The 25573-nt window shown below is 38.0% G+C and overlaps 1 protein-coding gene across 5 annotated transcripts in view; it reads right to left on the bottom strand.

Annotated features, from left to right (window-relative positions):
• Mef2 (myocyte enhancer factor 2) overlaps positions 1 to 25573 on the bottom strand; it is a 51401-nt gene that overhangs the window by 16846 nt on the left and 8982 nt on the right. The window contains exons 2-5 of one of the 5 annotated variants that reach the window (XM_070089882.1): positions 23854 to 24057; positions 23331 to 23534; positions 9224 to 9382; positions 8577 to 8879 (exon numbers count right to left, since the gene is read on the bottom strand). In XM_070089882.1, the coding sequence (XP_069945983.1) occupies positions 8577 to 8879; positions 9224 to 9382; positions 23331 to 23534; positions 23854 to 24057 (870 nt within the window). Of the gene's footprint in view, positions 1 to 8576; positions 8883 to 9223; positions 9383 to 23330; positions 23535 to 23853; positions 24058 to 25573 lie in introns of all 5 variants that reach the window. The other 4 variants (XM_070089881.1, XM_070089885.1, XM_070089883.1 and 1 more) reach the window with 4 other exon arrangements.

A 25573-nucleotide genomic window follows, 5' to 3' on the forward strand; every position in this document is an offset into this window, starting at 1 on the left:
GCCTTTTCCAAATCCATAAATGCCATAAAAACCTCTTCACCCTTATCTAAATACTGTTCACCTATATGTTTCACTGTAAACACTTGGGCTACACACCCCTACCCTTCTTAAAACTGCCTTGTTGATCTTCTATCCTTCTCTCTCACTCTTAATTCTTTCAATAATAACTTTACCATACACTTTACCAGCTATACTCAACAGGCTGATTCCCCTATAATTTTTACACTTTCTTTTGTCCCCTTTGCCTTTATACAAAGGAACTATGCATGCTCTTTGCCAATCCCTAGGAATTTTACCCTCTTCCATACATTTATTAAATAAAAGAACTAACCATTCCAAAACTATATCCCCCCCTGCTTTTAACATTTCTGTCTTTATCCCATCAATCCCAGCTGCTTTACCCCATTTCATTCTACCCACTGCCTCATGCACTTCCCCCACCTTCACAACTGGCTCCTCCTCACTCCAAGATGCTATTGCTCCCTGCCCAATACACAAAAATCACAGCTTCCTTATCCTCATCAACATTTAACAATTCCCAATATCTCTAACTCTCCATCTAACACCTCTCCTCTCCTATTTTTAACTGTCAAATCCATTTGTTCTCTAGGCTTTCTCAACTTATTAATCTCACTCCAAAACTTTTTCTTATTTTTAACAAAATTTGTTGATAACATCTCATTTGCTCTCTCTTTTTCTCTCCATATACTATTCCTCCCTCTTTGTATCACTTCTATTTTGTAAAAACCTCTCATATGCTAACTTCTTCTCTCTTACTACTCTCTTTACCTCATCACTGCTACTTCCATTCTCCTTGTATTCCATTTACCTTTTACTCTCATTGTAGCTACAACTAAAAAGCTGATATATCTGTGGCCCCTCTATAAACATGCACATCCTGAAGTCTACCCAACAGTCTTTTATCTACCAATACATAGTCCAACAAACTACCATCATTATGCCCTATATCATCTCGTATACTTATCCTTTTTTTTTTTTCTTAAAATGTGTATTACCTATAACCAAACCCCCTACTATACAAAGTTTAATGAAAGGCCCCCAATTATCATTTACACCTGGCACCTCAAACTTACCTACCACATCCTCTCTAAATGTTTCTTCTACTTTAGCATTTAGGTCCTCTACCACAATTATTTTCTCACTTGGTTACATTATTATCATTATTATTACAATCAAAACTAAGCATTAAACCCACAAGGGTTATACAGGGTAATCAATATAAATAACCCCCCTCTAAATCATAAAAGGAGGCATTGGTCCTTCCCCAGTTATTAAACTATTATTAAGGAGGCTGCATTTCAAATTTGATCAATGCCAACTATCTATTAGATGTATGTTAGAAGCAGTATTATTATTATTATTAAATATTTTATATGATGAATTTGTAAACCTAATGACTGGAAGGTTATTAACATTTTTATTTTTAGTAAATAAAATTAAAAAATATAAACATTAACTGAGTCTGCTAATTTTATTTATTGGAAATGAGGTAATTTTTTTTTTTCAACAAGCCAGGAACAATGGGCTAGTAACCCCTTTTCCTGTAAAGATTACTAAAAAGAATAAGAAGAAGAAAATTGTCAAAGTGGGAAGTCTGAATGTGCTTGGATGTTGTGCAAATGATAAGAAAGAGATGATTGTGGATGTTATGAATGAGAAGAAGCTGGATGTCTTGGCTTTAAGTGAAACAAGGCTGAAGGGGGTGGGAGAGTTTCAATGGAGAGGAATAAATGGGATTAGGTCAGGGGTTTCAAATAGAGTTAGAGCTAAAGAAGGAGTAGTAATAATGTTGAAGGATAAGCTATGGCAGGAAAAGAGGGACTACAAATGTATTAATTCAAGGATTATGTGGAGTAAAATAAAGATTGGATGTGAAAAGTGGGTTATAGTAAGCGTGTATGCACCTGGAGAAGAGAGAGGTGTAGAGGAGAGAGATTTTGGGAAATGTTGAGTGAATGCGTGAGGAGTTTTAAATCAAGTGTGAGAGTAATGGTGGTTGGGGATTTCAATGCTAAAGTGGGTAAAAATGTTAGGGAGGGAGTAGTAGGTAAATTTGGGGTGCCAGGGGTAAATGTAAATGGGGAGCCTTTAATTGAGCTATGTGTAGAAAGAAATTTGGTAATAAGTAATACATATTTTATGAAAAAGAGGATAAATAAATATACAAGGTATGATGTAGCACGTAATGAAAGTAGTTTGTTAGATTATGTATTGGTGGATAAAAGGTTGATGGGTAGGCTCCAGGATGTACATGTTTATAAAGGGGCAACTGATATATTGGATCATTATTTAGTTGTAGCTACAGTTAGAGTAAGAGGTAGATGGGAAAAGAGGAAGGTGGCAACAACAAGTAAGAGGGAGGTGAAAGTGTATAAACTAAGGGAGGAGGAAGTTCGGGTGAGATATAAGCGACTATTGGCAGAAAGGTGGGCTATTGCAAAGATGAGTAGTGGGGGGGTTGAAGAGGGTTGGAATAGTTTTAAAAATGCAGTATTAGAATGTAGGGCAGAAGCTTGTGGTTATAGGAGGGTGGGGGCAGGAGGAAAGAGAATTGATTGGTGGAATGATGAAGTAAAGGGTGTGATAAAAGAGAAAAAGGTAGCTTATGAGAGGTTTTTACAAAGCAGAAGTGTTATAAGAAGAGCAGAGCAAAAGAAAGGTGAAGAGAGTGGTGAGAGAGTGCAAAAGGAGAGCAGATGATAGAGTGGGAGAGGCACTGTCAAGAAATTTTAATGAAAATAAGAAAAAATTTTGGAGTTAAACAAGTTAAGAAAGCCTAGGGAAAGTATGGATTTGTCCGTTAAAAACAGAGTAGGGAAGTTAGTAGATGGGGAGAGGGAGGTATTAGGTAGATGGCAAGAATATTTTGAGGAACTTTTAAATGTTGAGGAAGAAAGGGAGGCGGTAATTTCATGCACTGGCCAGGGAGGTATACCATCTTTTAGGAGTGAAGAAGAGCAGAATGTAAGTGTGGTGGAGGTACGTGAGGCATTACGTAGAATGAAAGGGGGTAAAGCAGCTGGAACTGATGGGATCATGACAGAAATGTTAAAAGCAGGGGGGGATATAGTGTTGGAGTGGTTGGTACTTTTGTTTAATAAATGTATGAAAGAGGGGAAGGTACCTAGGGATTGGCAGAGAGCATGTATAGTCCCTTTATATAAAGGAAAAGGGGACAAAAGAGATTGTAAAAATTATAGAGGAATAAGTTTACTGAGTATACCAGGAAAAGTATACGGTAGAGTTATAATTGAAAGAATTAGAGGTAAGACAGAATGTAGAATTGCGGATGAGCAAGGAGGCTTCAGAGTGGGTAGGGGATGTGTAGATCAAGTGTTTACATTGAAGCATATATGTGAACAGTATTTAGATAAAGGTAGGGAAGTTTTTATTGCATTTATGGATTTAGAAAAGGCATATGATAGAGTGGATAGAGGAGCAATGTGGCAGATGTTGCAAGTTTATGGAATAGGTGGTAAGTTACTAAATGCTGTAAAGAGCTTTTATGAGGATAGTGAGGCTCAGGTTAGGGTGTGTAGAAGAGAGGGAGAATACTTCCCGGTAAAAGTAGGTCTTAGACAGGGATGTGTAATGTCACCATGGTTGTTTAATATATTTATAGATGGGGTTGTAAAGGAAGTAAATGCTAGGGTGTTCGGGAGAGGGGTGGGATTAAATTATGGGGAATCAAATTCAAAATGGGAATTGACACAGTTACTTTTTGCTGATGATACTGTGCTTATGGGAGATTCTAAAGAAAAATTGCAAAGGTTAGTGGATGAGTTTGAGAATGTGTGTAAAGGTAGAAAGTTGAAAGTGAACATAGAAAAGAGTAAGGTGATGAGGGTATCAAATGATTTAGATAAAGAAAAAATGGATATCAAATTGGGGAGGAGGAGTATGGAAGAAGTGAATGTTTTCAGATACTTGGGAGTTGACGTGTCGGCGGATGGATTTATGAAGGATGAGGTTAATCATAGAATTGATGAGGGAAAAAAGGTGAGTGGTGCGTTGAGGTATATGTGGAGTCAAAAAACGTTATCTATGGAGGCAAAGAAGGGAATGTATGAAAGTATAGTAGTACCAACACTCTTATATGGATGTGAAGCTTGGGTGGTAAATGCAGCAGCGAGGAGACGATTGGAGGCAGTGGAGATGTCCTGTCTAAGGGCAATGTGTGGTGTAAATATTATGCAGAAAATTCGGAGTGTGGAAATTAGGAGAAGGTGTGGAGTTAATAAAAGCATTAGTCAGAGGGCAGAAGAGGGGTTGTTGAGGTGGTTTGGTCATTTAGAGAGAATGGATCAAAGTAGAATGACATGGAAAGCATATAAATCTATAGGGGAAGGAAAGACGGGTAGGGGTCGTCCTCGAAAGGGTTGGAAAGAGGGGGTAAAGGAGGTTTTGTGGGCGAGGGGCTTGGACTTCCAGCAAGCGTGCATGAGCGTGTTAGATAGGAGTGAATGGAGACGAATGATACTTGGGACCTGACGATCTGTTGGAGTGTGAGCAGGGTAATATTTAGTGAAGGGATTCAGGGAAACCGGTTATTTTCATATAGTCGGACTTGAGTCCTGGAAATGGGAAGTACAATGCCTGCACTTTAAAGGAGGGGTTTGGGATATTGGCAGTTTGGAGGGATATGTTGTGTATCTTTATACGTATATGCTTCTAAACTGTTGTATTCTGAGCACCTCTGCAAAAGCAGTGATAATGTGTGAGTGTGGTGAAAGTGTTGAATGATGATGAAAGTATTTTCTTTTTGGGGATTTTCTTTCTTTTTTTGGGTCACCCTGCCTCGGTGGGAGACGGCCGACTTGTTGAAAAAAAAAAAAAAAAAAAAAAAAAAAAAAATATATATATATATATATTATATATATATATATATATATATATATACATATGCAGGAATGCAGAGGAGAGAGAGAGATTTTGGGAGATGTTAAGTGAATGTATAGGAGCCTTTGAACCAAGTGAGAGAGTAATTGTGGTAGGGGACTTGAATGCTAAAGTAGGAGAAACTTTTAGAGAGGGTGTGGTAGGTAAGTTTGGGGTGCCAGGTGTAAATGATAATGGGAGCCCTTTGATTGAACTTTGTATAGAAAGGGGTTTAGTTATAGGTAATACATATTTTAAGAAAAAGAGGATAAATAAGTATACACGATATGATGTAGGGCGAAATGACAGTAGTTTGTTGGATTATGTATTGGTAGATAAAAGACTGTTGAGTAGACTTCAGGATGTACATGTTTATAGAGGGGCCACAGATATATCAGATCACTTTCTAGTTGTAGCTACACTGAGAGTAAAAGGTAGATGGGATACAAGGAGAATAGAAGCATCAGGGAAGAGAGAGGTGAAGGTTTATAAACTAAAAGAGGAGGCAGTTAGGGTAAGATATAAACAGCTATTGGAGGATAGATGGGCTAATGAGAGCATAGGCAATGGGGTCGAAGAGGTATGGGGTAGGTTTAAAAAATGTAGTGTTAGAGTGTTCAGCAGAAGTTTGTGGTTACAGGAAAGTGGGTGCAGGAGGGAAGAGGAGCGATTGGTGGAATGATGATGTAAAGAGAGTAGTAAGGGAGAAAAAGTTAGCATATGAGAAGTTTTTACAAAGTAGAAGTGATGCAAGGAGGGAAGAGTATATGGAGAAAGAGAGAGAAGTTAAGAGAGTGGTGAAGCAATGTAAAAAGAGAGCAAATGAGAGAGTGGGTGAGATGTTATCAACAAATTTTGTTGAAAATAAGAAAAAGTTTTGGAGTGAGATTAACAAGTTAAGAAAGCCTAGAGAACAAATGGATTTGTCAGTTAAAAATAGGAGAGGAGAGTTATTAAATGGAGAGTTAGAGGTATTGGGAAGATGGAAGGAATATTTTGAGGAATTGTTAAATGTTGATGAAGATAGGGAAGCTGTGATTTCGTGTATAGGGCAAGGAGGAATAACATCTTGTAGGAGTGAGGAAGAGCCAGTTGTGAGTGTGGGGGAAGTTCGTGAGGCAGTAGGTAAAATGAAAGGGGGTAAGGCAGCCGGGATTGATGGGATAAAGATAGAAATGTTAAAAGCAGGTGGGGATATAGTTTTGGAGTGGTTGGTGCAATTATTTAATAAATGTATGGAAGAGGGTAAGGTACCTAGGGATTGGCAGAGAGCATGCATAGTTCCTTTGTATAAAGGCAAAGGGGATAAAAGAGAGTGCAAAAATTATAGGGGGATAAGTCTGTTGAGTGTACCTGGTAAAGTGTATGGTAGAGTTATAATTGAAAGAATTAAGAGTAAGACGGAGAATAGGATAGCAGATGAACAAGGAGGCTTTAGGAAAGGTAGGGGGTGTGTGGACCAGGTGTTTACAGTGAAACATATAAGTGAACAGTATTTAGATAAGGCTAAAGAGGTCTTTGTGGCATTTATGGATTTGGAAAAGGCGTATGACAGGGTGGATAGGGGGGCAATGTGGCAGATGTTGCAAGTGTATGGTGTAGGAGGTAGGTTACTGAAAGCAGTGAAGAGTTTTTACGAGGATAGTGAGGCTCAAGTTAGAGTATGTAGGAAAGAGGGAAATTTTTTCCCTGTAAAAGTAGGCCTTAGACAAGGATGTGTGATGTCACCGTGGTTGTTTAATATATTTATAGATGGGGTTGTAAGAGAAGTAAATGCGAGGGTCTTGGCAAGAGGCGTGGAGTTAAAAGATAAAGAATCACACACAAAGTGGGAGTTGTCACAGCTGCTCTTTGCTGATGACACTGTGCTCTTGGGAGATTCTGAAGAGAAGTTGCAGAGATTGGTGGATGAATTTGGTAGGGTGTGCAAAAGAAGAAAATTAAAGGTGAATACAGGAAAGAGTAAGGTTATGAGGATAACAAAAAGATTAGGTGATGAAAGATTGAATATCAGATTGGAGGGAGAGAGTATGGAGGAGGTGAACGTATTCAGATATTTGGGAGTGGACGTGTCAGCGGATGGGTCTATGAAAGATGAGGTGAATCATAGAATTGATGAGGGAAAAAGAGTGAGTGGTGCACTTAGGAGTCTGTGGAGACAAAGAACTTTGTCCTTGGAGGCAAAGAGGGGAATGTATGAGAGTATAGTTTTACCAACGCTCTTATATGGGTGTGAAGCGTGGGTGATGAATGTTGCAGCGAGGAGAAGGCTGGAGGCAGTGGAGATGTCATGTCTGAGGGCAATGTGTGGTGTGAATATAATGCAGAGAATTCGTAGTTTGGAAGTTAGGAGGAGGTGCGGGATTACCAAAACTGTTGTCCAGAGGGCTGAGGAAGGGTTGTTGAGGTGGTTCGGACATGTAGAGAGAATGGAGCGAAACAGAATGACTTCAAGAGTGTATCAGTCTGTAGTGGAAGGAAGGCGGGGTAGGGGTCGGCCTAGGAAGGGTTGGAGGGAGGGGGTAAAGGAGGTTTTGTGTGCGAGGGGCTTGGACTTCCAGCAGGCATGCGTGAGCGTGTTTGATAGGAGTGAATGGAGACAAATGGTTTTTAATACTTGACGTGCTGTTGGAGTGTGAGCAAAGTAACATTTATGAAGGGATTCAGGGAAACCGGCAGGCCGGACTTGAGTCCTGGAGATGGGAAGTACAGTGCCTGCACTCTGAAGGAGGGGTGTTAATGTTGCAGTTTAAAAACTGTAGTGTAAAGCACCCTTCTGGCAAGACAGTGATGGAGTGAATGATGGTGAAAGTTTTTCTTTTTCGGGCCACCCTGCCTTGGTGGGAATCGGCCGGTGTGATAATAATAATAATAAAAAAATATATATATATACACATATATATATATACACATACTATATATATATACACATATATATATATACACATATATATATATACACATATATATATATACACATATATATATATACACATACATACATATATATATACACATACATACACAACCTGATGACAATTTAGTAAAGTTATTTTAACTAGTTAAAAATAAGGACTATAATGATAATCAAGGAAAATGGCAAAACTTTTGGAAAAATTACTTTAAAATGGGCTGTTGTAAAAAAAAAAAAATACAGATGTATCTTCTTTATGCAGTAGATGCATTCAAGCCCCTGGGAGGTGAGCTAAGCTCAACAAGCTATCAACATTTAATTTTGAATAACAAAACATTCAATACATTTTTCAAACTTCACTAGTTGCATATGGCAAATGAATATTGCACGTAAGGAATTACCGACAGTAATGAGACACCATATAATATACAGCAAATTCTGACAAAGTGAATATGCAAAACACTAGTGGAAAACATTAATCATTGCTTTATACTATACATAATTCACACTGCTTCAATAGTAAACCCTCAATTTAACAGACCTGAAATTCGTGACAAAATTCACCAGGTCAACTGATTCAGGAGCTAAGGAAAAAATCCATTTGTTACAGATTTGTCCATTATTATTACATTTGTGACAAAATCTCATCTCTACCCACCACAATTCCCATTACTGCCCCTCATCCCCAATACGTAGTTTATTTGTTAAATTGAGATACTGTACAGTGCTATGCATATTTTACTATGCAAAAGATTTTGCTTACAGTCTGTGCTTGAGAGTTGGGAATGAGAACGCGAAGATTTGGTCTGGTGGGTGAGTGGGTCTTTGACGAATGAGGCCGAGGCAGTAGTCCAGGTGATGATGCCCCTCCATGTGGTAATGGAGAAGTTGACCCAGGATATCCATTAGAACCATTCATGTCGAGCATTCCACTTGAGGATCCAGGTCGTGGCGAGAGAGAGGCATGAGACATTTGAGGCGAGGGCTGCATTAGGGCTGGGTCATAGTTTGCATTATTAACAGGTACAGTCACTGCCATACTGTTATAGTTGTTGAGTCCTACTGGCTGCTGAAAAAAAAGATAACATTAGATATAGTTTGGTAAACAATTCTTTTTAATTCATTGTTTGTTTGTCCTTTTTTTTTTTGCGATAAGACCTGATCAGGACAGACTGCTTATATATCTATGCAAAAGTAGTCTAGACTATAATTTTGGTAATACAGTATAATTCACTGTACTGTACTGTGAATGTTATGTACTTTTAGTGCTTTCCATGAATATAATATACAATGCACTTCTTACCAAGAAATATTCAGGTGTCTAAGGTATAATATTTAAATGTAAACTACCAACATACAGTAGCCTCAGTTGACAAGAGTATCAAAAAATGTACACTGAGAAAAACTTACTCGACTACCATTGATCTGGTTACGCTGCATCATCAAAGTAAATTCTTCATCAATTTTGTTGTACTTAGCCTCGGTGCGGGGTGTGAGAGAGTACTCTTGATCAGGGTCTGGGGAGTCTGGGGACTGTAAACCATTTTTGTGTTCCTTTTTGTTCAGAGCCTGTTGGATAATAGTGTTTTAAATTGTCAGGTTTTGATTACTCCCTCTTAATTTGTTAGACTGAAGGCCTAGCAACTATGTAAGGGTCATTAAGATCACAATCCACCTGAAGACTAAGAACAAGGATGTCTTAATTCCTAAAGTAGTAAACTTAGTGCATAAGCAACAATTAAACCTTTAGAGTTCTTTTAAGGAACATAATAATAATCAAAATTACATTGATTAAACTTTGTTGACCCATAATGCATGAAAAAAAATACCGAGATTAAATATTCCCTTTATACATATGCACTCTTGTACATCAGTCATACCATCCATAATAAGCTCAAGGAGAATATAAGTTGCTGTGACCAAGGAGCCATATATGTATTAGCCTTAAGACTGGAGACAGAATTAATAAAAGTGGCTGCACTCGACAGTTTTTTGGCAATATTTTGGACAAGGATAGTCCTTTAATACTGTCCCTGGACTGAAAGTAGATCTTTCTAGTAAATCCTTAATCATGATACCATCTTTTATATGATGGCCATTATTAACATCTGTTTTACAAAAGGCCTTCTAACAAGTGTAAGGAGGGTAGTGGTGGTGGTTTGTTCATCAGGACATTGCCTATTATGAGTTTTTGTCGCAAGGTCCATTCAATGATGCCTGCCCTACGGCAAGCAAGGCAGCAGCAACATTTGGTTTATCAGTGCTAGAATTAGTGATCTGAGTATCATGAGACCTGGGGATCTTTGTAATTCACACAAAGAATAGTTTGCGTAATTATTCTAGTCCATAGGCAAGACAAATGTGGGTCTGCTTTAATACATGCCATATCCACCTCCACCTCCAATGACCACTCAGACACTATTTTCACTGGAGGAGAGCATTTTTGAAACAATCTTTATAATGTTTCTTACCAGGTTGCATTAATACCTGTATTATGAACAGCTTTACCTGTATGAAACATTACCATGAACTGAGTATGTACAGGCAAGTCCCGCTTTACAGCGGGACTTGCAGTTTTCAATTATATCCATTCTTCATTTATTCAGACTTTTTACAATACATATATTCACTACTCACTATAAACTAAGGAAAACATTTTTAGGTAAGTAAGGTACTCTCTCACTTAATGACCTACCTGTTCAATGACCGCTTGGATTTACAACCAGCTCTCCGACCAGTGTACTGTGTGTGTATTTTACTTTTTTATTGTTTTAAATGCCTAGTTCTATTTTTAATATACTAAAAATGTTATAGATGGTGCAAAGGTGACATTAAAACAATATCTAAAGATGTTGACACAAACTCACTAACAGTACAGTATGCTTGAAATATCAGTAAGGGGCAGCTCCTTGCTTAAGGACCAATTTGCTTACTGACCTACTCTTAGGAACGAAACTCGGTCGTTAAGTGAGGAGTACCTGTATGCATTTTTTAGGCCTAGTTATACTGCTCATTTGATATGTGATAGTGTAAACATATTATCAGGCTGATATGCATTTCAAAGTAAAACAAAGGTTATATTTCACTTTACAACAATCTTTGCTTTACAGCAGTAGCCCAGAACCTGAACAGCTGTATAAGCAGGGCCCTCCTGTAATTGCAATAGTCAAGATATATATAGTTCGAGAAGAGATTAAAGGCCTGCCATGCAGATTTATACACGAGTTGAGTGGAGACTTGACAGTGGTCAGATACGAACTCAGCCTACGAGGTTGACCTGGCCTTGGTCAGAGAATGCCACATTACTGCCATAGGCAGAAAGTCAAGGCCAACCATTCTGGTTCCTAAATAGTATCTTCACTTGAGAATTGATGGTGGAGATATTGTACCCTTGACATGAACTTTTTCTTGGGCACACTCAAAATAATTGGGAACCAAAAGCTGAAGAGGTCTCATAGGATCAATAAGGATGCAAGGCAAGTGTAATTTGAAAATGTGGACTACCACCCCTTGGCACTGGTGTCAGAGGGAAGAGGAACAGAAAAAATATAATCTCCAATCAACAGACATTACATCCTTAATGCTAACAATGGTTATGGAAACTGGGATTCATCCACGTTTCAAACATGTTCTTGATCAGTTCCCCAACACACTGACATTTTGTCCAACAGTGTCAAGTTTAATAATCTTTAATCCAAATGGGAGAGAGTGATACCAGTAATTGCCTTCAGTCTCTTCCAGTTCACTTGAAAGGCATGTCTAAAATTTGACTGGACATGTTATGAACTCCTGAATTGAAACTTGAAGTCATTTCTGCTTGTATAAAGGGACTAAGAGGTCAAATTGAGTACTTAGCCAGAGAAGGAACTGTGTCAATGAAAGACCTGACATGTCTTAGCTGAAGAGGAAACTCATGATCTGAAATTTTTTTAAACCATTTCTTCATTAAACGAATTCTGAAAGTGAAGTCGACCCCACTACCATCATATCGACTAATAATGACAAGGCCCCTTTATCTTGATCTTACTGATGAATAGGCAACAGGTCCGAGGAAAAATTCATGGGCATAGTCACCAACTGGTAGTTACCACCTCAAGCTGGTAACTGATGTATCATATACTATACTGTATGTAATTAAAAAGTCTGAAAGGTCTCAATGAATGGATACATAATGAATTGCTTTGTTCAGATCAATGGATGTATCCCAACCTAGTTTTGTCTAGGAAAGAGCAAACTAAGTCAAGAAGTTAAACAAGATTTCTCTTTAACTGCACAAATATACAAGAAAATACCGCTGTATGTTGAAAAAAATTCTAATTCTGCCCTAATAAAATTTAAACTACAGTACTGGTAATGAGTAAGCTACAAAGCAAGGAAGAAAGAACAGATATGACAGTCTCTTGAAATATAACTCTGAGGCTGCACTGAGTTACTGATAGGGCCAGCACATCTCCTTAAGACATCTAAACTGGATGATGGCATTCTAGTTTAACTTCAGGTATGGTTCAGGACCTGTACTTTGTCAGTGAACTCTCCATGTTAGGATCCAGCTGGCTGAACCTGCAGCTTCCTTAATGTTCTGGGCCTAAAAAGATTTTTTTTTGTGTGCTACAGCAGTTCTTTGGGGCTAAAATATACGTGATGCCAGTATAATATGTTCAAATATAGATAACAGCTGAATGAACCCATGTTTTTCTTATGACAGACTTCCAAGAAATTGGTTAACATGATCTGAGCGCTATAAATCAGAGCCTCATATGGCGAGGTCTAACAAGAAACTGGCAAGCTTGTATGCTATTGTAAGTTATCAATGAACCAAGATGCAATATGTTGTTTAACATAGCATGTACCAAACCATTGCATTTAGGAATAAGAAAGCAATCTTGTGTATGTATGACTATTTTTTTGCAACAGCCCTCTGCTATCAAAGTATGGATGATCCCCCCCCCCCCCCAAAAAAAAAAAAAAAAATTAATCTTTCATTTAGTATCTGTCTTGCCAGAAGTTTGAGGACATCACAATTCATATGATTCTCCAATCTGCAACATCCCTCCTTCAAAGTTCAGACACTGTATTTCTCATGTTTTCCAGGACTTATAAGGCTGTCTAACTGGTTTTTGTAAATCCATTTGTAAATGTTACCTTGCTTGCGCTACAACAGCACATCAGATCCTAAATTCCACATTTTCTATGCCGATTTAACATGAATGCATGCATGCATGCCTGTCTGTCTGCTGTATCCTGTTTGATTTTAGCTATTATCAATTTGTCACATAATAACTTTGAACCAACAGTCCTCTCTTCCCATTAACTTATTAGCTGAGGGATTGACCTTTACATTGGATGCATGATAAGAATTGAGTGCATACCCAATCTAAGGGTCTTACATTTGTTATAAAACACGGTAAAACAAAGAAGCACCGAGCCTCTGAGTCCTGACATATATAGGAAGGCCAGAAGGGTAGATACATGAGCAGCTAACCACTTCAGGAATGTACAGTAGGGCCCCACTTATACAGCAGGTTAGGTTCCAGGCTACTGCCGGAAAGCAGACATTGCCGGAAAGCACAACGCCATAATACCATCGACATACCTTGTTCACTTAGTTTAATTGTTTCTAACAGCTATCTTTAGATTCCATCATAAACGAAGGGAGAAGTAGTGAGAATTGTAAACAAAAGTGGAGGGAAGCGACTGGGCCAAACGCAGGTTCATACACGTTTTCTCTGGTGCTGAACCAGAGAAAATGTAATGTTTTCCCTCCGCCTGCTACCACCCCTATAATAATAATATATGTGAAATATATTTAACTGTGGGTGTATGTATCATGTTCATGTGCTATGTAATGTGTTTCTTATATAATTTGGAAGAAAATATCATAGATGAATTAATGAAAGTGTCTATATTAATGTAAAATAGTGTTAGAGTGTTCAGCAGAAGTTTGTGGTTACAGGAAAGTGGATGCGGGAGGGAAGAGGAGCAATTGGTGGAATGATGATGTAAAGAGAGTAGTAAGGGAGAAAAAGTTAGCATATGAGAAGTTTTTACAAAGTAGAAGTGATGCAAGGAGGGAAGAGTATATGGAGAAAAAGAGAGAGGTTAAGAGAGTGGTGAAGCAGTGTAAAAAGAGAGCAAATGAGAGAGTGGGTGAGATGTTATCAACAAATTTTGTTGAAAATAAGAAAAAGTTTTGGAGTGAGATTAACAAGTTAAGGAAGCCTAGAGAACAAATGGATTTGTCAGTTAAAAATAGGAGAGGAGAGTTATTAAATGGAGAGTTAGAGGTATTGGGAAGATGGAGGGAATATTTTGAGGAATTGTTAAATGTTGATGAAGATAGGAAAGCTGTGATTTCGTGTATAGGGCAAGGAGGAATAACATCTTGTAGGAGTGAGGAAGAGCCAGTTGTGAGTGTGGGGGAAGTTCGTGAGGCAGTAGGTAAAATGAAAGGGGGTAAGGCAGCCGGGATAGATGGGATAAAGATAGAAATGTTAAAAGCAGGTGGGGATATAGTTTTGGAGTGGTTGGTGCAATTATTAAAAAAATGTATGGAAGAGGGTAAGGTACCTAGGGATTGGCAGAGAGCATGCATAGTTCCTTTGTATAAAGGCAAAGGGGACAAAAGAGAGTGCAAAAATTATAGGGGGATAAGTCTGTTGAGTATACCTGGTAAAGTGTATGGTAGGGTTATTATTGAAAGAATTAAGAGTAAGACGGAGAATAGGATAGCAGATGAACAAGGAGGCTTTAGGAAAGGTAGGGGGTGTGTGGATCAGGTGTTTACAGTGAAACATGTAAGTGAACAGTATTTAGATAAGGCTAAAGAGGTCTTTGTGGCATTTATGGATTTGGAAAAGGCGTATGACAGGGTGGATAGGGGGGCAATGTGGCAGATGTTGCAGGTGTATGGTGTAGGAGGTAGGTTACTGAAAGCAGTGAAGAGTTTTTATGAGGATAGTGAGGCTCAAGTTAGAGTATGTAGGAAAGAGGGAAATTATTTCCCAGTAAAAGTAGGCCTTAGACAAGGATGTGTGATGTCACCGTGGTTGTTTAATATATTTATAGATGGGGTTGTAAGAGAAGTAAATGCGAGGGTCTTGGCAAGAGGCGTGGAGTTAAAAGATAAAGAATCACACATAAAGTGGGAGTTGTCACAGTTGCTCTTTGCTGATGATACTGTGCTCTTGGGAGATTCTGAAGAGAAGTTGCAGAGATTGGTGGATGAATTTGGTAGGGTGTGCAAAAGAAGAAAATTAAAAGTGAATACAGGAAAGAGTAAGGTAATGAGGATAACAAAAAGATTAGGTGATGAAAGATTGGATACCAGATTGGAGGGAGAGAGTATGGAGGAGGTGAATGTATTCAGATATTTGGGAGTGGACGTGTCAGCGGATGGGTCTATGAAAGATGAGGTGAATGATAGAATTGATGAAGGGAAAAGGGTGAGTGGTGCACTTAGGAGTCTGTGGAGACAAAGAACTTTATCCTTGGAGACAAAGAGGGGAATGTATGAGAGTATAGTTTTACCAATGCTCTTATATGGGTGTGAAGCATGGGTGATGAATGTTGCAGCAAGGAGAAGGCTGGAGGCAGTGGAGATGTCATGTCTGAGGGCAATGTGTGGTGTGAATATAATGCAGAGAATTCGTAGTTTGGAAGTTAGGAGGAGGTGCGGGATTACCAAAACTGTTGTCCAGAGGGCTGAGGAAGGGTTGTTGAGGTGGTTCGGACATGTAGAGAGAATGGAGCAAAACAGAGTGACTTCAAGAGTATCAGTCCGTAGTGGAAGGAAGGCGGGGTAGGGGTCGGCCTAGGAAAGGTTGGAGGGAGGGGGTAAAGGAGGTTTTGTGTGCGAGGGGCTTGGACTTCCAGCAGGCATGCGTGAGGATGTTTGATAGGAGTGAATGGAGACAAATGGTTTTTAATACTTGACATGCTGTTGGAGTGTGAGCAAAGTAACATTTATGAAGGGGTTCAAGGAAACCGGCAGGCCGGACTTGAGTCCTGGAGATGGGAAGTACAGTGCCTGCACTCTGAAGGAGGGGTGTTAATGTTGCAGTTTAAAAACTGTAGTGTAAAGCACCCTTCTGGCAAGACAGTGATGGAGTGAATGATGGTGAAAGTTTTTCTTTTTCGGGCCACCCTGCCTTGGTAGGAATCGGCCAGTGTGATGATAAAAAAAAAAAAAAAAAAAAGAAGACATTTAACCCTTAAACTGTCCAAACGTAGATCTACATTCACTCGTGTAGCGCTCCGAACGTAGATCTATACTTCTTTTTTACTTAAGAAAGCATGTAAAATCGAACGTAGATCTACGTTCGGAGTGCTACGCAAGTGAACATAGATCTACGTGTGGACAGTTTAAGGGTTAATGTGCCCAAGAGTGATTATTATTACATAGTATTACTATAGCGTTAAGACTAGAGGAACACTCTTAGCAATTTTAATGTGTACCTGCATGCCAGCATAGTGTTTAAGTATATTTAGGTACAGTACACGCAAGTATAATTATCAGAGTATATAAAATATGGAATAACTTTACAACACTTGAAATTTTCGAAAGTTTCCAGACATGACATAATAGAGAGGCGTGCTCATGGAGAATGTAAATAAACTGGATGACGGGGAGCTGTATAGCGAGTTTTAGTCATAATTTGAAACTGCCGTATTAGTGGAATGCCGTAAAGCGGGGCCCTACTGTATACACAAGCCAAATTAGTTAAATGATTTTTGCACCTGAAAGTGAACATGCTTATCTTGCATGGTGAGACTGTATTCACTACAGTGTTACAGCATGGGCCCAGCCTCTACATAAGAGAGTTATATATATATGCTGGTTCATATATGCAGTTAAGGTGAAAATTTATATACAGGTACTTTGTAAGTCCTCAAGGCTTGTTGCATCAGAATTTACAAATTGCAATACACCAAATTTTATCTATCATCTGTAGATATTTTCTAAAATAGCCTTAAAATTAGGATGATTTCTGTATGTCCCCAGAATGTACACACAAACAAAACTCAGTTTTTTATGTATAATGTACAAATGCTAATATTGTACATTTCATTTATTTTATGAATTATAAATGGTTTAGCTAAAACTGCAGTGTTGGCTCTACTGTAGTTGATATGGACATGTCTGTACACAACAGTCCTCCAAATTTTGTTTTGTTTTGCTAAGCCCACAGTTTTTTCTTCTGTTCCATTGACTTTGATTTCTCCCACACTTGAGTGCAACAACAACTGTATTGAGCTTTAACTTTTATTATGGTACCAGACAGTCATGCATCATGGTTCATAAGAACATTAAGAGAGGCAAAGTTGAGTCAGTTCCTTAGAGGCAAATCATTAAACTAAATATAAAAAAAAAAAAAATTATTGAACAAGCTTGTTAGGAGATGAAACAACAGCTGTTGCTGGGAGACATTATAATACTGTATTATACAGTGTTAATGAATTCAGTGTGTTATGCTGTACTAGGAAACAGGAGAAGACTAGGGCAAAATGTGACAACCAGTACATGAGGTACTAAAGAAAAATTAACTGTGTGTGATGCCAACATAGTGAAGAGAAAAAAAAAGGGAAAGGACTAAATCTGCAGATTGAGGATGTGTGAGAAGGATTTTTGCTTTGGATATGAAGTTCCTACATACAGAAGCAAGGTATTTTATGACCTGGCAAATACTGGTGGTAAAAGATCAGGTAGCAAAAATTATCCTTCTCACTAGATCAGGTCTTTAATGCTGATAAGATTGCTGAAAGAGGATGAATAAACATTTTTCTTCAAATAAAGGATAGTAAAGGGCATGTTGAGCCTTCTCTGCAAATGATTTGATGGACTATGATGAAGCTTTGATCAGCAAACCCATCTCTTAAGACTGGTTTCACAACTGCTTTCTACCTACAGTGGAGAAATACAGTATCTAAAAGTTAAAAAAATTACCATTTAAAGTTTTCTTCCTCATAGACAATGCCCTATCCTAACCAGATAACCACAACCAAGATGAACATAGTAACAGTAGAACTCATGCCTTTAAAAGTACTAAGCTGCAAGTAGCTACTGCCATATTGAAGGTATGATAATCATTAAACATAATGTGCTAGAGTGTTGGAAAACTACACCACTGCAGACTTTCACTAAGGTACTAGACAAGGTGTGTCCAGAGACGGTGAACAAGTTCAGTGGTTTCCGGCAAAGAATTTTTATCAACTTCAGTATATACCAATCACCATCTCAGCCATCACAAAAGGCTCAACTTTTTAATTATAAGATGATTCTAAAGAGGAATAACTCATCTCACGTGCCATCTAACACCTACAACTTCACCTCTTATGTATCTCATCATCATTCTCACCTGAGGTAAGTACTTACAGTGCTGCTCAGCATTTTACTATATATATTAGTGTTAAAACATATCTTACTAGTAACCTGGAGGAATTATTGGATGTAGTTACCTATTTGAGTTTGTGGGGATGGGGGTAGCATGAACTCTAGCTCTTGGTCCTGCCTTTAACTTTTGATTTATGAATGTGAAATAGCAGTTATATACAGCAGGGCTCCACTTTATGGCATTCTGCTAATACAGACATTTCAAATTATGACCAAAACTTGCTATACGGCTCCCCCTGTCTTTCTAATATGGTCACCGCACTCCACCCAGTTTGTTTACATTCTCTGTGAGCACGTCTCCACCATTATGTCTGGAAATTTTCCAGAATTTCAAGGGTTTTAAAGTTATTGCATATTTTATATGTACTTTGATAATTATATGTGTAACTGTACCTAAATAAACCTACACACTGTGCTGGCATGCAGGTACATATTAAAATCACTAAGAGTGTCCCTCTAGTCTTACTGCCATAGTAATACTACTAATATGTAATAATAACCACTCTTGGGTACATTAAATGTCTTATTTTACATTAATATAGACATTTTCATTCATCCATCTATGATATTTTCTTCAAAATTATGTAAGAAACATGTTACATGGTACATACACCCACAGTACAATAAATTTCACATATGTATGAGGTGTGGTAGCTGGGCGGAGGGAAAACATTACGTTTTCTCCGGTCCAGCACCAGTGAAAATGTGTATGAATCTGCTTTTGGCCCAGTCACTCCCCTCAACACATTCCGTCTTGTTTACAATTCTCTGCCTGAATTCTTCTCATAACTTCTACCTTCATTTATGATGGCATCTAAAGGTAGTTGTTAGAAATGATTAAACTCAGTGAATAAGGTATGTCGATGGTAATAATATGGCTCTGGGCCGCATTAAATATCGTATAGCTATGTAGGCGGGTGTAGCTATGTAGCCAGGTGGACTACATAGCTACATCTACCAGCTACCTACACCCGACTGCCAACAAATAAATGCTATTCACCTCTTATCCTACATTAAGACTACACATATTTTAAGGTAATTAATGAGTGTACTGTATGTGTATTTTATCTCTCTGGGCTGCTTTAAATATCGTATAATAAGTCTGGGACAGGGAGCTAGGGCTACCTACACCTGACTTCCTACAAATAAGTACATACTACTCACCTCTCACCCTACATTAAGACTATAAATATTTTAAGGTAAGTAATGAATGTACTGTTTATGTATTTGACTTTTTATTGTTGTTTAATACCTAGTTTTTCTGTTAGCTTAATATATGTTAGTGTAAATGTGTTATTTGGCATTTATAAGTGGAAAAAATGGCGTTCTGCTTTCCAGTGATTTCCGCTTTTTGGTGGTAGCCTTGAACCTAACCTGCCATATAAGTAGGCCCCTACTGTATACGCTTTATAACCTTTGTACTCGCCTAATTGTGGTTGCAGGGGTTGAGACTCAGCTCCTGTATGGGTCATACAGTGTAGAACCTCTGTATAGATTCTGTTCCCACTCTTGTCACTGCTTTAGATATACTATTTTACCACTCTTATTTGACATTTTTTTTTTTCCCCACATTAGCCATCTCCCACCAAGGAAGGGAGGCCAAAAGCAAAATACAGATTCATCATCATTAATTTAATATGTCTTGACAGGTTTTCAAATAACCCTCAAACTGGAACATCTCCACTCCTCCAGAGTGCAAGTACTGTACTTCTCACCTCCACTGCCTGGGTAACTGGTTTTTCCTGAATTCCTTCATAAATGTTACCTTGGTCACACTCCAACAGCAGGTCAAATTCCCCTTCCCAAAAAATGTCACTTTTCTCAACTCTGACCTAACATGCTTATACATGCCTGCTGGATATTGAAGCCTCTGCTACTTAAAACCTCCTTCACCTCCTCCCTAGGACGACTCCTATCCTTCCATCCATTCTGGAGACACCTCTTGGTCATCCTTTTCTGCTCCACCTCAATGACCAAAACCATCTTGACCCCCTCATCTATCCTCACACTGTTTTATAATTTCTACACTCCTAAATGAAGAAATGTTTTCTAATCTTCACTCAGGTTTGCCCCTTTGTTCTTATTACATCCTTGATGCCATGATTATATCATCCCTCATTCTTTGCTCCTTAACCCGTAAACAGTCCAAACGTATATATACGTTTTTTCAACATTTGAAAGTATGTAAAAAAAGTAGATTTTTTTTTTTTACATTTGAAAACGTGTAAAAAAAAATTTGATCTACTTTTTTTTTGTTATATTTGAAAATATGAAAAAAAAAAAAACGTAGATCTACTTTTGGAGCACTACACATGTGAACGTAGATCTGCTTGGACCGTTTACGGGTTAAGTGACACGAGGGCGAGCTAGATCTTGCTTTCATGATACTTGCATTTACACTTTCTTGCTTTTCACTTGGTTTTAGTAGAAACTGTTTCCATACCAGAGCTACATACTCAAGAAATAGTAGTATGTGCAGCATGAGGTAAAAATGGTTTTAAAACGGGTCTGTCGAGGCTCCTGCATGATACATGTTTGTGAGCCAAGCTTAGGTTGTGATGTTGCAAATATTCTCTTTTTGTGAGTCAGATAACAGGTTTGGGTAATGGTTATTCCTAGATTTTTTTCATATAAAAGTTTCCATGAACTTTTCTAATTACCAGCAGCACTGTATGACCCTTGTGGGTTTAGCACTTAATTATGATTATAATAATAAATTTTCTAACTGTCAATGGTAATCTGTCTTTGATCTCCTTTTCTAGTCTCCCAGCTTAATTCCACCTTTGCTCTGGTTAAATTCCAGTGGCTATTTATTTGATAATTCCTGAAGTTTGTTCAAATCTTCCTGGAGATTTCCGTCATCCTCTTCAGTCTGTATTCTCGTTATTTTAGAATTGTCTGCCAGCAAGAATACAGAGCTAATTTCTTTAATCAGAATCAATATACACCAGGAAAACCTTGAAGTTCAACATTGATCCTTGTGAGATTTAATTAGTTATTCTCATCCTGATGCTCCAAGCCTTATAGTAACTATTTTCTATTGGTCACATGTTTCCTTATCCACACTATTACCTCTCTTTTTCCCAAGCCTTCATGGCCAATTTACTAAGTAGCTTTCTATGTAGTATCATATCAAATATCTAATAGTTGATCAATAAGGAGTCTACCCATCTTTCTTCTTACTGTCAAATCTTTGTTAATCTATCATATGTCTTTATAAAGTTTGTAAGGACCGATTTTCCATCTCAGACTCAATGTTGTGATGAATTTGGTATGTAAGAATATAGGAAATGAAGAGCACTGCTCACCAATGCTATATAGGTCCTGCTTATACTGATCCATTCCCCAAAAATTCTTTTAATATTTTCCAGCAGTTTACACATTACAATTAATTATTAGGAACACTGGTCTGTAGCTCAAGAGTTTTCTGCCTGGCACCTTTCTCGAGTTCTGGCATCACATTTGTTACATTTCAATCACTCTTCACCCATCACCACTAATGATTTGTTAAAGATCTGTGTGAACAGCTTGTACAACATTTCAGCTCTTTTCATTTGTCCCTTCACATGCTCATTACTCTTTTCAGGGCTTGATTCTTCTGTTTAGTTTATTTTCCTTTCTATCTTTGTACAACATTGGCCCCTTGCTCATTTGCCAACAGCAGAACTTTCAGTTGAGTGCACTGCAAACCTTGCTGTCATTTCCCATGATTCTTTAATATTTTTCTTCTGATGGGGGGTTGCAAAGCAGCTTGGTTATGTCTCTGTCTTGGATGCTTTATCAGTTTTAAATTGACTCGTCTTCCCTACTCATCCAAAAATAATCAGTTCTGGATCTTCTGCCGTAAATGACTTGACTCCTTTCAGTGGTTATGTAACTGATAACTATAGAGCCTTTGTCACATTCTGATCACAAAATGATTTTTGAAATCTCAAAAAACATAATCTGCCCATTCATCTCTTATGATTTCTGTTATTATCACAGAACCTAATAAGCTTACTATATGAAATCTCTCATCTGAAACTAAAATTTTGGTAGTTAACCGGTTTTTGTACTCCAAGTGTTATTGTCAACGTTTCTTTAATGGCTTTATAATGAATCTTTGCCACAGCATTTGCTAAGAGAAGCTTCTTCTGTAGTTTAAATCATTTTCCAAATTACTGTGCCTTTTGTTTTTCAATATCAGTACATATGATGTTTGTTACTTTCCACCCTGTCTCAGACTTACCTTCTTGTACTGATTTACTAAAGCTTTTCCAGAGTCAAGTCCGTAAGCTTGGCTTTAAAAATATACACAAAGTATTAATGTATATATTATATAAGAATTACTAATAAGGCATGAACAAATGTAATGACATTTTTCTACTAATATACATTAGCAGCATACTAGTATTACAACATAGTAAAATTACCAGTGTACAAACCTGAATGTCACTAGTGACAAGCAAGAGAAATTACTACTGTGACCACACTAAATTTCCTTCTCAGACTTGAGTTAAACCATACTTTTTTTCAGTATGTCCCATTGTTCAATAATGACATAATACATTGAAAGTGATGCTTGCCGGAGAAGGATAGATAAGGTTTGACAGATGCTATATCTGAATTTAGACAATTTTTACAACTTTACATACTAGCTACACTAAACACAAATACTGTACTAATAGATTTAAAAAAAAAAAAAAGTCACATGCTCACTACATTGCTAGTACTGTATTGTTACATGCAAACTAAACTACTGGTAAAAAAAAATACATTAACAATGCTCTATACTAATGGGTACAGTGATGTAATGTGGCAATTATTTTAAATGCTTGTCAACTGTGTGTTGTTGTTACAGGATTTTATTCTGATGTAATGTGCATAATTTTTATTCATTTTAATCTGTATGGAAACTAAAACTTATGTAAATATTGTACTCTGAAGTGTAAAAAAGTACAACTTCCAGATTCCAAAACCTGTAATACAGACTTAAATGCACTGATGGATAAAATAGGTTCCTGAACTCATTACTGGAATAATATAGTACTTTCTCTTTGGTATCACCCACTATCAATATCTGACCATTAGATCAATCAATAGCTATATATTTTAGGAGAAACTTTGCTGATGAAAGATGATTATTACCTCGACGATATCATTATTGGTCCTGGATTCATGAGGTTCATTATACTCGGTGTACTTGAGGAGGACCTTGTCCATGTCCGTGGATGCATATTGGAATAGCTTGTTGCTAGAGTTAAAGATGATGAGTGCGATCTCACAGTCACACAACACCGACAACTCATATGCTTTTTTCATCAGACCAAACTTGCGTTTTGTGAATGTCACCTGTAATGTACAAACGAGCAGGGCTGTTAGCTCACAACCACACACGAGATGCTGGCAACGCAAGCCCACCACCACACACCAGGATCCATTAAAGTTGTTGCTGGAAAATACTGTTTCAAATGGTGGGCAATGGTGGTGGGGTTACGCTCACCTAGGTTAGTAGGATAAAGCAGACACAACACTGCTGACACATGGCGTACACTCTGAAGTCACACTCCAAGCTGGAAGATCTACTGGTAGCTGCAATAAATAGGGTGTAAGCATTTAAACAAGCACACGTGCCCAGTCAAGGGCTGGGGTAACACTGGTGCATCTGTACCTCAATGATATTTTTGTTGGTGAGGGATTCATGAGGCTCATTATATTCTGTGTACTTCAGTAACACCTTGTCCATGTCCGTTGATGCATACTGGTAAAGTTTGTTGGAGGACGAAAATATAATAAGGGCAATCTCGCAATCGCACAACACTGACAGTTCATAGGCCTTCTTCATCACTCCAAACTTTCGCTTGTTGAAGGTTACCTGTTAGGGAGGTCAATACTGAATGATTATTAAGTGTCAGGAAAAGAGCACTTAGTTTGATATTTTGTATCAGAGGAAAACCATTACTTCTTTATATAGCTCACAAATCATTTCATACTATAAAAAAGAACATTTTTTTAAAACCACATTACTTACAGTAGCAATGATTTTCCTACATTCAGAAGAATATGGTTTAGCAAATGGTGCACTGTTATGCCTATTTATTACAGTACTCTAATGTACTTTGGTGGATTATTACCATCTGAAGTCTTTGCTTTGCCCTACCCTCCAAACTATGTTTATAATATACTACACACTCAAAAATTGTGTTCATACTACAAAAGAGTTGAGATCATTACTGTTGTTGCCTGTGCAAATTTACTTGAAAATAAGGCTAGATGATGGTATTAAGGAGGTACTAAATCATCTTATTACCCATGATAATACCGTACTGTAATATCACAAGTAACAGTCCTACCATTTGACATCCTATACCTACATTCAGTTTTGTAGTATCAAACCCATGAGTAAAACGGCATTTTACATAGTGATATTTCAGTTTTGACATGAAATTCATTATCTTTAAGCACTAAGAATCACAAGCCCAATCACTGGCTCAAGCTTATAGAGTAGAACCCCTGTGTCCACAGATTCAGTTTCTGTGGTTTCAGTTATCCACAGTTTACTGCGGCCCTAAAATATTAAATGGGAAATTCCAGAAATAAACGATTCATAAGTTCCAAATTGCACATTGACAAATGAGGAATTAGAAGAACTTGTCAAGTCATCAACTGAGGAAGAGCAAGATGACGAAGAAACTGAAGCAGAACCAGCAATGTCAATACTTGAAAAATTTGGTGAATGTTTCAGATTCCATAAACTTTAAAGGAAAAATTAAAAGAATTTCTCTTAACTCCTCTTTGTATTCTGATGTGGAAGCGCATGAAAGCATTCATGTATACCTGTTTATTTTCTCACACACACACACACACACACACCACACACACAGGAGGAGAGTAGTGGAGCACATAGCACGGATTCAGGGAAGGAAAATCCCGTGCCACAAACCTACTGGAGTTTTATGACAAGGTAACGGAAGTAAGACATGAGAGAGAGGGGTGGGTAGATTGCATTTTCTAGTACTGCAAGAAGGCCTTCGACATAGTTCCTCACAAGAGATTAGTGCAGAAGCTAGAGGATCGGGTACACATAAAAGGAAGGGCACTGCAATGGATCAGAGAATACCTGACAGGAAGGCAACAACGAGTCATGGTACGTGACAAGGTGTCAGAGTGGGCGCCTGTGATGAGCGAGGTTCCACAGGGGTCAGTCCTAGAACCAGTGTTATTTTTGGTGTATGTGAATGACATGACAGAAGGGATAGACTCAGAAGTGTCCATGCTTGCAGATAATGAGAAGTTAATGAGAATTAAATTGGTCGAGGATCAAGCAGGACTATATAGAGACCTGGACAGGCTACAAGCCTGGTCCAACAACTGGCTCCTTGAATTTAACC

This window comes from Cherax quadricarinatus, chromosome 30, assembly GCF_038502225.1.
Source record: "Cherax quadricarinatus isolate ZL_2023a chromosome 30, ASM3850222v1, whole genome shotgun sequence".
NCBI lineage: Eukaryota > Metazoa > Arthropoda > Malacostraca > Decapoda > Parastacidae > Cherax > Cherax quadricarinatus.